This window comes from Dendrobium catenatum, unplaced genomic scaffold (genome assembly GCF_001605985.2).
Source record: "Dendrobium catenatum unplaced genomic scaffold, ASM160598v2 fragScaff_scaffold_1472, whole genome shotgun sequence".
Classification (NCBI taxonomy): domain Eukaryota; kingdom Viridiplantae; phylum Streptophyta; class Magnoliopsida; order Asparagales; family Orchidaceae; genus Dendrobium; species Dendrobium catenatum.
Window position 1 is genome coordinate 273,229 of NW_021319934.1, and position 15,416 is coordinate 288,644.

The 15,416-nt window shown below is 34.8% G+C and overlaps 2 protein-coding genes across 7 annotated transcripts in view; one reads left to right on the plus strand and one right to left on the minus strand.

Moving 5' to 3' along the window:
• Positions 1-1,779: 1,779 nt before the first annotated feature.
• On the minus strand, positions 1,780-14,240 carry LOC110116431 (protein YAE1). Of its 4 annotated transcripts, XM_028700238.1 has the most exons (7): positions 14,043-14,240; positions 13,756-13,874; positions 13,041-13,149; positions 6,614-6,732; positions 6,392-6,513; positions 5,904-6,199; positions 1,780-2,127 (listed from the first exon to the last, which is right to left on the minus strand). In XM_028700238.1, the coding sequence occupies exons 3-6, from the start codon at positions 13,138-13,140 to the stop codon at positions 5,905-5,907; spliced, it is 636 nt and encodes a 211-aa protein (XP_028556071.1). In that variant the 5' UTR covers positions 13,141-13,149; positions 13,756-13,874; positions 14,043-14,240; the 3' UTR covers positions 1,780-2,127; position 5,904. The 4 variants fall into 4 exon arrangements, with proteins under 4 accessions (XP_028556071.1, XP_028556070.1, XP_020705652.1 ...); XM_028700237.1 differs by lacking the exon at positions 13,756-13,874; XM_020849993.2 differs by lacking the exon at positions 6,614-6,732.
• A 682-nt stretch (positions 14,241-14,922) lies between these two features.
• Positions 14,923-15,416, plus strand: part of LOC110116429 (dephospho-CoA kinase) — a 16,697-nt gene continuing 16,203 nt past the window's right edge. For 2 of the 3 annotated variants that reach the window (XR_003702816.1, XM_028700239.1), the window contains exon 1: positions 14,923-15,146. Coding sequence is in view for 2 of the 3 variants with exons in the window: in XM_028700239.1 (XP_028556072.1) it covers positions 15,039-15,146 (108 nt within the window). In the remaining variant the exon portion in view is untranslated. The remainder of the gene's footprint in view (positions 15,147-15,416) is intronic. The other variant, XM_020849986.2, reaches the window with a different exon arrangement.

A 15,416-nucleotide genomic window follows, 5' to 3' on the forward strand; every position in this document is an offset into this window, starting at 1 on the left:
AGCCCACAAAAGAGGATAAGATATTTAGTTCGATTGGAGATGAATTAGTGCATTTGAGTTTTACTGTATTTTAGAGTAAAATATGACTTTTTTCGATTGAAGACGCCCTAAAGATCTATTTGGGATGGCTATGACTTTTTGAAAAGGTAATTGTAAAGTTATTAAAGGGAATGTAAAATTTTTTAAAGCTATTATAAAAACAGCTTTTTAGGACATAAATTTATTGAAAGCATGGGCGGATTTAGCATGGGGGCACGGCCCCCACTAGCCCGTTAATTAGTATCTAATTAAGATTAGTTATTGTTTCCAAGAAAAATTGCTTAAGATAATCATTCATTAAATAGAAAAAGCTATGCCTTCTTAAACTCGAACTTTTATTACGTCCGGTGTAAGGACGTAGAGGAACGTCCGGTTGGAGGCAAAATCCTGCCAAAAAACTCGGTATTTGCTTGGTACAACTAGGTATTATTTGATATTAATGAGGAATGCCGCTATTTGAAAACCAATACCGAGTTATACCGAGCTACACCGAGAAATACCGAGTTGTACTCGGTATTTCTCGGTTTAGCTCGGTATAACTCTGTATTGGGTCTTCAAATGATGGTATTCCTCGTTATTGTTTGGTATTGCTCAGTATTTGCTCTGTACAACTCATTTTTTGGCGGGATTTGGCCTCCGACCGGACGTTCCTCTGCGTCCGATCGGAGGACGTATATGTGCCTCTCCTCAAACCTCACTTTTTTCAATCAAGCTCTCCCTCTCCAAAAGAGAAGATTATGCTATTTTTCTCAAATAAAAAATCATTCGGTTTTCTCTATCGTGTACCTATTTCCAAGAAATAAAAATGAATGGCTACGGACTGTAGCCATTTGATTATTTGCTCATCTTCAATTTCTAAATTACATTTTTAATTTTTATCTATAAAAAAATTATTACACAGATTTACTAGCATTAAAAGAAATTAAAGAGTTGCTAGCTAGGGGTTGGAATGCATGTGCAATAGCATTAGAAGACATATTTTTTGTTTGATACAACATAGTGAATCTTTAGTTCAAAAAGGTTTAGATAGTTTTCATATGGGATAGTCTTGATATATATAAGAAAAAAAATTTAAATTTAAGATTTTTTTTTTAAGGTTTACCAATATTAAAAGAAATGAAATAATTATTTTTTATTTAATTTGTAACAAAATGTGCTTGTAACAAAATTTAATTTCTACTTTTTGTTAATATTTGTAAATTATTTTGTTGGATTATCACAATTTCTTTACTTCAATAAATTAGAGTCGTATAAATTCCTGATAAGATTTGAAAGTTTTGAGACAAATAACTAAAGATCAATAGCAGAGTCAGGATTTTTTCAATACAAGTTAAGACTTTATGTTATTTTTGAGACTTTATTATATCTTTCAATATTATAATTTTGCTAATTATATTTTCATTCAACTTAAATGAAGATTCAGCGTGAAAAATTATAGATAATATGTAAGAAAAATATCATGACTTAAAATTCTCAATTGTAATTTTTTTTTCTTTTATCATATATTCTATCATTTTATGTTGAGTCCGAAGATTTAAAAAAAAACAAATTAAAATCAACTATGCCGGTCCTAAGCCTGGAAGAAAAGATTGAGGGTTTTTTAAATTCAATAATTTGTGCCCCTATATGAAAAAAATTCTGGCTCTGCCCCTGTTGAAAGCACAACCAAACAGAAGTAATAGTTGCAATCTACAAATAAAAAAAAATGTTTCCAGACAAACTATTATTCATAACAAAATCTACTCTATGAAAACCTAATAATATAAGCATAATTTTACTTTGTCATACAGTCATTTAGAACAAAGTCTTCTCCTATACAATTTAACACAATAATAACTTACCAAACCAATACTATATATATGTAGACAAAATTTAAAAATCTAACGGTAAGTCTGCTGTAGAACTATTTTTGCCGCTAGGTCACTACCGGCTACCCTCCAATAATGGCTCGTATGAGCTTCAAAAATCAAAGAAGATCTGGTCCTGGCCGACCTTAGCGCTGCATAAGTATGAAAAGGAAATCTATCTTGATTGGCAAGCGGCAACCAGCTTCAAGTATCATGTTGCCAGCAAGATCTAATTCTATCACTGAAAGCCCAAAAAAAAAAAAAAAATCAACAAATAAATCATATTAGAAATAGTACATAATTCAACTAATTGATGACTAATTTATATTAAGACAACTATAAATTTCAACATAGATTAGTTACTCCAAAATCTAACATAAAAACAATCGAATACCTTTCCCCCAAGAGAAAATCGCAATTAGCTCTGCATGGCCTATTTTCCTTGTATGAAACGAAGCTTAACATAGCAAAACCATAAAGATCTAATGAGCTTGCAGTTCAAGCTACAGTTGATTCTTGCCTGTAAGATCCTAATGGTGAGAGAGGGAGATTAGCTAGAGAGTAGGCTGAAGCAAGAAAAGAGTATGGAGCTGTCATGCTGAGGCTTAATGTCTATTTGGGATAGCTTTCTTACTGATTCGCTTTTCAAACCGCAATCATAATTTTTGTTTGGCTACTTTTTCTCTGCTTTCAAGAAATTTCTATACTAAAAAATGGCTTTCTATAGCAACTTCAAAAAAAAAAAAAAAATCCCCATCAATAACTTTACAACCACATTTACAAAAAGCTAGAGCCGTCTAAAACCAGACCCTTATTGTGTGGAGACTTAAGAGTTAGAGAAGTGGTTGTTTAATAAGAAAAAGTATGCTAAGTATGTATTAGACATTAACATATTGTATTTCATAAATTACAAATGTGTTTGCATATGTAATAAGAAGCACTAATTTATTTCTTTTTATTCTATTTTAGTTTGTTTTAGGTAGACCGGTTCTTTCTACCAAATTATTATAAATATACCTCATATTATAAGAAAAGATTAAGGAATGATTAATGTCAGGTTTGCTCTCTTTCTCTTATATTTCTTCTATTCTTTTGGGAGTTTACACCTACTCGAAATCTGCCAAAGCTTATTCGATTACCAAGAAGTATAACAAATAGTGCTCTTGTTGCACTAACTTCACCTTCCCTCTGCTCTTCCTGCCGATCAGCATCCCTCCTTCCCATCTGTCAATCCGCCATCCTCTGCTAGCTTTCCTAGCCACAGACTCTAGTCAACCGAGCAGCTCCAACCCTCCAAACGCAGCTTTTCCAGCCGCACTTCTTCAGTAATATTGGACACAACTCTTCGGTTCTGCCCAGACTTTTTCCAGCCACTTCTTTTTCACCAAAGACCTTCAAGAACAGCAGCAGTCCAATCAGCCGCTGTTTTAGACACAACACCCACCTTATTGCAATTGCTGTTTTCAAGAAACAGTAAACCTCAGTTCCAGCCACATTCCTGGCATTATTTAGACAAGAAACAACTTATTGCAGCTGTTTTGTATCTCCTTTTCATCATTCTACTACACAGTCAATCCTCAGCAATTCCACCTTGTTTCAGGCGTTCTTTGTCTCAAGAATTGCAGTTTTAACCTTCCAAGACCTGTAGTATTTTTTTTTTTCAAGACCTGCAATTTTTGCATTCAGGAACATTACAACAACTCCATCTGCAGTTATTTCAAGACCTACGGATTCTTGCCTTCAGTCGATCCTCCACCTCTTGCTATTTTTCTTTCAAGACCGCATCAGGTTCTCCGTTCCTTTGATTCTATTATTTATTTTGCATTTCAAGATACATATTTCTACTAGACCATCTTCTTTTCCTTGTTACAAGTACCAATTTTTTTGTTCTTAAGAATTGCATATTTCCAATTTTCATCATATTGGGACCCATCACCATGAAGAATTCTGATTTGTTTGACGCATTACGATCCATGCAATCTCATCAAGAATGACAATTTTTTGAAATTCAGAAATCATTACAACAGATGTTCAATTTGTTTCCATTGATTCATCCCTTCAACAAATCCATGCTTTCATCGATTCCATAGACAAGAAACTTAATAGTTTGTGTATTGATAGTCCACATAATAAAATAATTATCTAATTCTACCTTACTCAAACAATCTCAACATTTGTTTCAACTACCACAAGTTTTACCTCAACCACGTACCATTGACCATCGTATTCAACTTACATGCTTATCTCAACGAGTTAACATCCGCCCTTATCCTTCTCCACATTTTCAAAAGGATGCTTTGGAACAATTAATTTCTAAAATGCTTCACACCGGAATTATTTGTCATAATCCTTGCTCTTTTTCTATTCCTATATTGCTTGTTCAAAAACAGAATGGTACTTGATATTTTTGCATTAATTCTAGAGCTCTTAATATATTCACAATTCAAGATAAATTTCTTATTCAAATAGTACATAAATTTTTAGATGAATTACATAGAGCTTTCTTTTCCAAACCTCATTTTGTTTTACCTCTCAGCAAGCTAGGACATATTCTAAAAATATTCATTAAACTATTCATGACGATCACTTTGAATTTCTCCTTATGCCTTTTCCTCACCCTACATTTTCACAACTTTGCGGTTAAGTTTTGTTGCAATAGAAATTAAAAGTATTGGATGATGCCACATAAGAAAATTTTGCAGCCCTCTTCTTGTTTTTTTTTCTTTTTCTCAACCTTGAGTGCAAGGTTGTTTTCCATGACAATGGAAGTGTCATGTATTAACATATTGTTTTTCATAAATGACAAATGGGTCCCGCATATATAATAAGCACTATATTTCTTTTATTATATTTCTACTTTGCTTTAGGTAGACCAGTCCTATATTATAAACTTGATCTACCCAAATATTATAAATACACCTCTATTGTAAAAAAATATTATGGAATGAATAATTTCTAGTTTTTCTCTTTCTATTCTATTTATCTTGGGAATTTATGCCTACTCGAAAAATGCCAAAGCTTCTTGGATCACTAAGAAGCATAACAGTATATATATATATATACACACACACACAATAATTTTAAGTCCTCAAGTTTAAACATAAGTTCCTTCTTCAATTAATATAAAGAGTCAAACAAGTTACTCTAATAAATTTACAATCTAAATGATGATTCCAACACAGAACATCAAAATACGTGCATCTTCCTCGCATAGGTCTTGCATGTTGGTGATGGTCCGGCTGAGCCGGTCCATCCGAGACCCTTGCGGGTCTATAGGAGGCGGTGGAGGGGGGCGTTCGGTCCGAGTGAGCCAAAGGAGGGGGCGGCCGAACCTGGGGAGAAAAGGGAGAGGGTCACGGTGGGCCCCACCCTTGGGGCCCACTTACTTAAATCCTTGGGCATCAAGGGGGGAGGCCAAGTTTTGGGGGGAAAATGGAGGGTGGATGATGGGGGGTAATTTAGGGATGAGGGGGAAGTTGTGAGATTGTATGAAAGGAGCCATTAGGGTTTATTTTGGGGCATCATGTGAAGAAAGTTCTTTCTCTTTTCCTTCTTGTTTTCTCTAGGGTTTCTTTTGGGAGATTTGGTCCTTCTCGAAGTGGACTAGCTTTGTCTTTTGTTTTGTCTTGAAGATTAATGCAAAGCTCTTTTGTTCTTCCTCTCATTCTTCTTGTTTTGAGTTAACTTTGATTTGGTGGAGAAACTTCATCCTTGAAGGAAAATTAGGGCAAACCCTAATTAGTGAAACCTAAGGCGTATCAGTTGGTCTTGCAATGGATGGCAGGTCGCTGCAACCATCAATTTGGCCCGATGGAGGGCCAGCCAAACCAAGGTCTATAAATTCTATAAACAAACAAGCATGCTTCCCACGCCCATAAATTCTACACACATTTTCGATGCATTTCTCTATGCAACATGCTAGATAGAAGAAGATAAAAAGAATATGATATATTAAAAATAAAACATTGAAAATGTTTTGACCACATGAAATAGCATTCTTAAAAATAATTTAGATACCTTAACCGTTAATGGCTGAATCCTTTTTCAGGCCTAGATCCACTTTAAGCTCTACAGAATCACGAAGGAGATCATTAAGATCTTTAGATAGAACATCTAGCTGATTGCAGCGACTATCTTCACAAAGTTCATGAGAATCTCCACTGCCATTCTGTTGTATGCTACTGTAAAAAATCTGGAGGGCTTTATTGGATGAAATTGCCCGGGTTGATTCATACAATTTCTGAAACCTTTCTTTATTTTGTTGATTACTCGTCAACTTTTCCTTTAAATGATCAGGGAGAGTTGAAATCACACTGTTATCAACAACAACAAAAATCATCATAAATGAGCATATATTAAGGTTTCGCTTGGAACGACTTTCTTACTGCTTCTTTAAGCAGCTTTCCACTATAACAAATAAAATTTTTATACTAGAAAGCTATTTTAAAAAGCAATAAGAAAGCCATCCCAAATGAAGTCTAAGTTAGATCGGTTATGTTCCATGCCTGGAAATGCCACGAACAAGACCCCAGCTATAGCCAGCATAAACAGATTCCCTGAATCCATGATTGAAGCCCTCTTGAGCAGAAGCTTCCTTCCCAGCACTTATGCCATCTCTGAAGCCCATCTACGAATTCTTAAGGAAGATAACAATCACATGAACTTATGAAAAAGCTTAAAATGTCGATAACAGAGCAGCCAGCGTTTAAGAAAAAATAAAAGGATATTGTATGAAATTGGCTCTGCCTCCTCTCCCACTCCCTATTTAAGGCAAATGAATCACTTGAATCCTTATCATCGACAAAGGAAACATCATCTTCACCCCATATATCCTTAGAATCATCATCTAAAATAAAATCAAATAATGAATGAAATGCTTCGGTTTATTTACGATACTTTAAAAAGAGTCTAATTTTAAACCACAGTGAAGATAAGATCAAATCAATAAAAAGAATTGCATATCATCACCATTAGTTTTATTTCAATTTTTAGAGAAGGATTTATGTATTCTCATTCTTCATTTATTGCCACTAACTAACATATGACTGAACTTTACACAAATCTTTTGCACAACCCTAAGCCATATGACCTTTGATATAAACCTTTTTGTTTATATCCTTCATCTTTAATTTTCCTATGAGTGTCTTTCTACCTTCACATAAATCATGTCATATATTTTTCACTATCTTATTTTCAATAGATGATACTCCTACAATCTCTCAAATATAAATATTTCTGAATCTATAATTCCTATTTTTGTTATATACTCATTCTAATATTTTCATTTTTATTATACTCAAGTAACTCAACTAGGCTATCAATAAATTTTTTACTGTTTAATACTTAGGATTCATATAATACCCTCTTATTGCTTGACACAACCAAGGCACCGTTCCATTTTAAGTGACCAATGTCAACTCTACATCCTCTAAATCCAACATTTTTATGAAGATACTTGAAACCATAAAATCTAAGAATGACTTTATCTTTTAATAATATTAAATGATAATTTTTATTACCAAACTCACCACAATTTCATATTTTGTTCAACTAATTCAAAATCTTTTTCCACAGCCCTAATTCATGTGACCTTGGGTATAATCTTTGTTTTCCATATCCTTCATATTTAATTTTCCTATAATTGTATTTCTACCTTCATTACAAATCATCGAATATTTTCACAACATTACCTTCAATAGATGATACACTTACCATCGCTCAAACATAATTATTTATGAATCTATAATTACTAAAATTTTGTTATGCACTCATTCTAACATTATCATTTTTATTATACTCAACTTAGCTATCAAAAAAATGTTTATTGTCTAACACTAAATATTCACATAATGATAGATTTAATATATTCAATAAAATTTAAGTGTCCGTGATACCCAGTTATTATTTGACACGTCCAAGGCAGATTTCCGTTTTTAAGTGACCAGAGTTCACGTTTTTAAGTGACCAAAGTGAACTCTATATTATACGCACAATTTTTACTAAGATACCTAAACCATTCGCATCTATGAATCGCTTCCAATAATATTAAATGACAATTTTTATTATCAAACTAACTAAGTTTCATATGTATTCTTAATGTTTGTTCTACTAGTCCAAAACCCTTGCACATCAAAACATTTTGTCATTATATTTAAAAAACTCTATCACTTAAATATTCTATTTGATTTTTCACATATATCATGCCACTGCTAATTGAGTTTTGCAGCACAGCAAACATCAATGCTGAGTAACTGTTCAAAATTAGCTGCTTCAGATGTCAGATATCTTCAAACATGTGTATAGCATTCTGGTATATTTACTGGAAAAAAATCAAAATTTGGCAAAGAAAGTGTTTGAACGGTCCATTGGACTGGTCTAGCCGGTCCGACAGGACCGCCTTACACGAACAGAGGTGGAAATGTCCGCCTCCTATACGTGCCGAACACACGCCCAGGCGTGCATGAGCTGTTTATGAAGGATTTTTGAGGGATTTAGGAGGGAAATTTGAATGTAGGGACTGTTTTGGGATTTCCTTTTGATTTGTTTGCATTAAATAGTTTGTTTTCCTAGGGTTAGGGCATCTTGAATTTGGCTGAAATTTGAGATCTCTTAGTTTTTTTGGGCTCTAGCGGCATCTAGAGATTTGGGAGAGAAAGATCCTCCTCTTGAATAGAGGGTCAATTGTATCTTGGTATTCTCTATTTCCCTTTTATCAAATAATACAAATTATCTATTGTTTCGTGGTTTTGTGTGGATTTTTGTGGAGAATTCTCGTTGTTTTTGGAAGATTGATAGGAAATACTTGAGATCTACAAGTGTTTCCTATCAAATTGGTATTAGAGCAGATTTTGGGACCGTTTGTGGGCTATTTTCGGAAAATTAAGCGGCTGTTTTTTGCTAGAGGAAGGGATTTTTGCTGTTTTTTGGGCCAATATCCAAATTTTTTGAACCTACAAAAATTCAGGTATTGATGGCGGCCAAGAAGGTAGATGCATTGGAGGAACACCTTGAAGGCGAGATGAGCCAAATGAAAGCAATGGCGGAAGATAGAATTTCATCCGTGGAAGATAGTTTTTGATCTTCATGAGATGGTGAAGAAGATATTAGAGAACAAATTCAAACGGCGACAACGGTGACAAAGGAACGGGCGGGAAGAAAGGTTGAGGGCCAAACCAAAAAAATGCCGTCGGAGGTGAGGGAAGTCACTGACATCCAGGGAAGTGGGGAAAACCCTAAGCCAATCAGACAAAGGGAAGCTCAGGAGATGGAGATTTCAGAAGGAATAGAAAAAATGCCTCCACTAGGGCTTATTCCTAGGGAGGAGTCAGGTAAAGGGTATGTGAGGAGGCGCGAGGGGGTTGGACATGGAAGGGTGCTGAATTTGAAAGGGAAAGAGGGAATTTTGACCAAAGGAGGGTTGAATTGAAAAGAAGAGGAGTTTGTGATGATCCAAGGGGTGCTGAATTTGAGAGAATGTGGGAATTTGATGAAGGGCTTGGGTATGAACGTAGAAGGGATGATTGAGAAACTTGGGGGGAACCACCCCTTGGGGAATGTAAAATTATGGAGAGAATAGTGGGAACAGAGGCGATCTGAGGGTGAGGAAATTGAAGATGTCAATCTTTGAGGGAGAGGATGAGCACCGGCGGATCTATAAGGTTGAAGATATTTCACTCAATGGGTTAACGAAGGAGGACAGACTGACGGCAGCAGGCCTATGTTTGGAAGGGAAGGCTTTGGCTTGGTACTAATGGAGGACATGCGACAACCCATACGAAGTTGGAGGGCGTTCAAGAATTGTCTGATAGAACGTTTCCGAACCGGCAGGGGAGGAGACTTCTATGAGTAGTACTTCACCTTGACGCAGTATGGTTCAGTGATAGAGTACCGGGAAAGGTTCGAGTACCTTGCTAGCCGATTGGACCGCCTTTCTGAGACAATGCTAGAGGGGAACTTCATGAAGGGATTAACACTAGAGATCCGGGTAGCGATTAGAGTAATGAGGCCTCGTTATTTGGGAGAGGCTATGGAGCTAGCTCAATTGGTAGAGGGTCAGAGGCACCTAGAGAGAGAAAAGAGGCAGCAACTTAGGAGGCCCATACAGGATGACCACCACCTTCTTGAAATCCAAGAAGCCAACACTAGAGACTCTTCGAAGGACTTCGAAGGAAAATACTGCAGAAGAAAGATCTAGGGACAACTTCAAGAAGCTCATAGAGACAGAATTACATGAGAAGAGTTGATTTTTTTTTTTTGAGTTGAATTTGAATTACATGAGAAGAGGGCGAAGGGACTCTGTTTCAGTTGTGATGAGAGGTATAGCGGGGCACAGGTGTAAGGACCGAACTCTTCAGGTTGTTACCTTTTGTGATGAAGAAGAAATGGAGGAGGATATAGTCTTTCCACTTTGTGGACAACGAGGATCTTTGAGATGAGAGTATTGTTAGATTGGTCAATTGGATGAGTCCAGCTGGTTTGACGGAATCAGCTAACGCAAATAGAGGCGGAAATGTCCGCCTCCTGTACGCGCCAAACGCACGCCCGGGCGTGCGTGAGCTGTTTAGGAAGGAATTTTGAGGGATTTAGGAGGGAAATTTGAATGTAGGGACTATTTTGAGATTTCCTTTTAATTTGTATGTATTAAATAGTTTGTTTTCCTAGGGTTAGAGCATCTTGAATTTGGCTGAAATTTGAGACCTCTTAGTTTCTTTTGGCTTTAGCGGTGTCTAGAGATTTGGGAGAGAAAGATCCTCCTCTCAGATAGAGGATCAATTGCATCTTGGTATTCTCTATTTCTCTTTCATCAAATAATACAAATTATCTACAGTTTTGTGATTTTGTGTGGATTTTTGTGGAGACTTCTCGTTGTTTTCCGAAGATGATAGGAAATACTTGAGATCTACAAGTGTTTCCTATCGGAAAGTAAGGCTTTTTATAACATCATACTTCACACATAATTTACAAACAACCATGCTGACGGTACGAATATTAAATATTGAATTTTGGAGGACATATTTTGAATAGAAGATCAAACACGTAAACAATGTGAAATAGTTCCCGAATTATAGTTGGACCCTTGTCTGTTGAATAAACATTAGAAATAAAATTCATGTGTAAAACTTATCAGAAGACAACTTTCCCATTGCAAACAACTCCACGTTTGAATCACAACACAAAAAATTATTAAACATTCCTTCATAGAATCTTTAGTGTGCTATGATGTAAAGAGAAAATAAAACGCAATAGCAATCAAGGAACATGTTCAAAAAACAAGCACATCATTATCTATGAGAGGCCATTTGAGGAATGGTAACAATATCACAAAATATGAAAATCATTATAAAAAAGAAGCATTTGACACATGGTAGCTGCAGGAGAATCTTGTATAAAAAACCGCAATATCACAAAAACAGTAGGGTGCTCCCAAATCCCAATAATAACGTACTAGTCACATTGCCGCTGCAAATCCAGAGCATATCTAATAACCTCATTTTAGCATTCATAATAATAAAGTTTTCAGTAAGAAATCTCTTTTTGTTTGACTGGTTGTGCCTTACGAATTTCATTTATTTCATTTATTGCCTAGGAAAAGTAGAACGCATTCTTCGGTGGGCTGGTCTGGCATAGGTCAGGTTAACAACAATAGGTGCTGGCAAAGGCTATATTGCTGTCTTGAACCTAGGCATGGGAACTGAGCTTTAGCTAGCACCCAAACCAAGCCCAATCATGACCGGAAAATGTAGAAACATGGGGTAAACTTCCCATGCATAGATTTGAAGTTTTGATTGATAGTTTTATTTTTTCTACTATTTATATTGATAAAAAAATAGGTAGCTTTGATTATATAAATTAAAAGATAAAAGAATAATTCTTCTAGATTAGATTCTAGGGTATGACAATAAGCCTCATCCCAGCGAGGTGATGCAGGTCTCAAGACGAGCCTCGTATTATGTAATTTTAAATAATGCTACTAAGGATCTTCACCACAAACAAAACTGTCATGTATAATCTCTAGCCAATAAATATGTTAAACAATAATCATTTCTACATGATGTAGATTCCATGAACCGGAAAGTAGTATAATTCCAGAGTGTACACTAATTGAGTAAGACCTTGGTTGATTGCAAAATAGCATGAGAGTGACCATATTGCATTAATGTTGGCATGTCTTAACTTATCAGGGATGAGGTAGTTTCGCCTGCTTTTCAACTTGTTCTGATTTACTTTTCCAACAACAGAGGTTTACCCTAATAATCTTAACCCGAAATATTGCCTTTATCTTCTATGCCACAATTTTTTCCATCTGGAGAGGTCCCCTCTAATAACTTCAAATAACAAATATTACCTTTTTTTCTAATTTCTTCTTTGCCACAAGATCCGCCATGAATAAGAGTCATTTAATCAAGTTTTTCCAACAAAAAAAAACGCTCAAAAACTAAGATATCTAGAGATTAAAAAGAATGACAATTCACCCCATCAGCTACTTGAGTATATCAGCAATACTCTATGTAATTAGAATAAAAATGTTTCTCAAAATAAAATTGATTTTTTGTGGAAAAAAATCACTATTTTATCTTCATCAGAAGAAAAAACATGAGATAACAGCTAATAAAATATTGGACAGGTAAAAAAACATAAAAGAAATAATCAAGCAATAAAAATTGATTGCAAAACATATTAACAAGTAAGATTCTAGCAGTAACATTTTTAGTGTAAAAAGAGTATTAGGGATGAAATAGGCGATAGTAGATCTGAAGAAACAAAACAACAAAAGAAATGGAAAGAGAGTACATGACGAGTATTCAAATATGAATATAAACAACAAAAAAAGAAAAAAATTGATATTTGAATTAAAAATTTGCTGGCCAGTAGTACTAATACATTAAGATGGCATTGCGTAAGGAAGGAAAAGTGTGTCATATTTCAAATATATTTCTATGCTATAAACAAGTGACATACAAGAAGACACAGAGAGCAACATTTCAAGTATATCTCAAACAAAATAAAGTGAGGAAAGACTATAGTTCATAACCAGAAAATGATTCCAGATATATAAAGTAAACTATTTAAAATTGTATAACAAAATAAACTTGAATGAGTACAATATAATGATAACAAAAAGCTTTGTAACAATGAAAGATCATAAGGGCATACCACAAATATCAATTTGACCATTTTGATTAGGTAAAGCTAGAGAAGTATCCAAATATAACTGATCCATCGTTGTTGAAATCAGGGATCCATCATTTAACATATTTTGGAACTGTCAGAAAAGAAAAGACAAAATGAATAATTATCATCGAAGAGAAACACATCTACGAAGATGAGAAAGCTCGATTTTATTCTCAAATTAAAAAAAAAAAAAAACCCATTGTAGTATAAGAAGAAAGTTGAGCTGTTATATATTATTACCAAAATGAAAGCTCGACTTTGAAGGATAAAAGTTTAAAAATCCATAACCAACCATAACGATACCTTGATCAGCTATTCGCCCCATTTAGATGGAACTGTGAACGTGTATATCTCTGCCTACTACAAAATGTTAAAGAATGTATGATTGCTTATCCATATTCACAGCCATTAAAATCAAAGTATTATCCATCAGATGACTTGTTAGTGCAATGATTTAAAACATCAATTAAAAGAATATAATAAATTCTCAAAATCCTCAAAATTATGTAAATTTATTTGGACTATTCATGACTCGTGAGATTATGTTAGGACTATACTCTATCAGCGTGAATAATTTCCCTAAAATGCACATGCAATCCTAAAAACTACAATGGAAACATAAAAAAAAAAAAGAAACAACAACTTCCAATACATTGCCTGGCGAATTGTCATGAAGAAAACGGATTGTATGACTTGCCAATTAATTGGAAAACTTTGTCAATTAGCCGTCTCAGCTTTTTTTTATTCCCTGTCCGTAAGAGAATATATCCTATGGAGCTATTTGGTATCGGATTTGAGCAGGATTTAATGTAAATCCTGCCAAAAAGAAAAAATAGACATCACACGGCGAATTATCCCTCCGTTTAACCCTTTTTTTCTGTAAATAACTAAATATAGGATTTAATAAATCCTAGGGTTCGGCCGATTTACGCGGGTCTACGGGATTTGGTCGAAGAAGCGCGCGAAAGGAGAGAAAGAGGTTACCGTCGCAGCGAGCGAGCTCCCGCGTCGTCGTCAAAGGAGGCAAAGAACTTCGTCGAAGGAGGCGTCTCTGTAGTAACTTCCGATCCGGCAGGAAAATAGAACGGCGAAGAAGCTTTTTAGTTCGAAATTCTACCTCAGGCGACCAGGCGAAGTCGAAACGAACAAGGATAAGAAGAGGAACGGGAAACCGTAGATAGGCCTTAAACAAAAAATAATTAAGAAGTTACATAATTAACTAAGGTTGTGAAAATCAGACCGGATAACGAATCGGAAGAGGGAGAAGTTCACGGTTTGACCGATTCGAGTCGAATCGGGGTCGAACCAGATGATGTAATGAATAATAATATTATTAAAAATTAATAACATAAAAATTATATAATATAAGTGTATGAGCATTTAATAATATTTATAAAATTTAAAAATATATAATTTTGAAATAGTTTTAAAATATATATACATATAAACCTATATATATAAGATATGTAAATAGCATAAAATAAAGTGGTATGTATGTAAATTTTCCTTAACTAAATGGTAAGTAATGAAATGGCAGAAATGCTAAATAATAAATAATTAATTACCAAAGTAATTATTAGCAATAGAATACTTAAATAACTAATTAGATAATTAATAGTATATTTAGTAATTAGAATATTATTTAAATAATACTTAAATTATTTAATAATTAAATTAGCTTTTGATTATATTATTTATAAATATAACTTATTTATAATAATTAAAATCAAAATTAATAAGCAAGTAGGCAACTATTATTTAAAATATAAAATAAATTTAGATTTTTAATAAATCAATCGCCTTAAATTTTAAATTACTGTGATTAACACTATTTGTTAAATCCTACTATTAATTAAAATTTCTTCGGCTTGCTCGTAATTTCCAACCATCCCCCGCTCGCTCTTTTCTCCGCAGCTGGAGCTGAGTTTTGCCCAATCGCCGACAGCTTCTTGGTGGAGAGTGAAAGGCAGCGAGACGAATATGAGGATCGTTGGATTGACAGGAGGGATCGCCTCAGGAAAGAGCACCGTTTCTGGTCTCTTTAGATCCAGCGGTGTGCCTGTCGTGGACGCCGATCTTGTCGCCCGGGTATGGTATTGCTTTCATTCCCCTCTTCGTATTCCAAATTGCTGAATCATTTCGATTCTAAGGGGCTGTTTGGTATCGGATTTACAGCGGGATTTAAGTCGGATTTACGCTAAATCCAGCCAAACAGTTTTTGTGCGCGCGTTAAATCCCGGGATTCAGTAAATCCCGGATTTACGGATTTACAGCTTAAATCCGGGATTTAGTAAATCCGACGGGTAGCCGGATTTAGTAAATCCGAGCGGGATTTATCCGAAGAAGCGCGCGAAAGGG

What these genes read in the sequence shown, in the direction of transcription:
- LOC110116431 (XM_028700237.1), bottom strand. Translation starts at nt 13,140, where the DNA reads ATGTTAAATGATGGATCCCTGATTTCAACAACGATGGATCAGTTATAT. An exon ending in TGGTCAAATTGATATTTGTG is followed by an intron (nt 6,733 to 13,040) that starts GTATGCCCTTAT and finishes ATTTTATTTTAG; the next exon opens with ATGATGATTCTAAGGATATA. An exon ending in GGCAGAGCCAATTTCATACA is followed by an intron (nt 6,514 to 6,613) that starts ATATCCTTTTAT and finishes AAGAATTCGTAG; the next exon opens with ATGGGCTTCAGAGATGGCAT.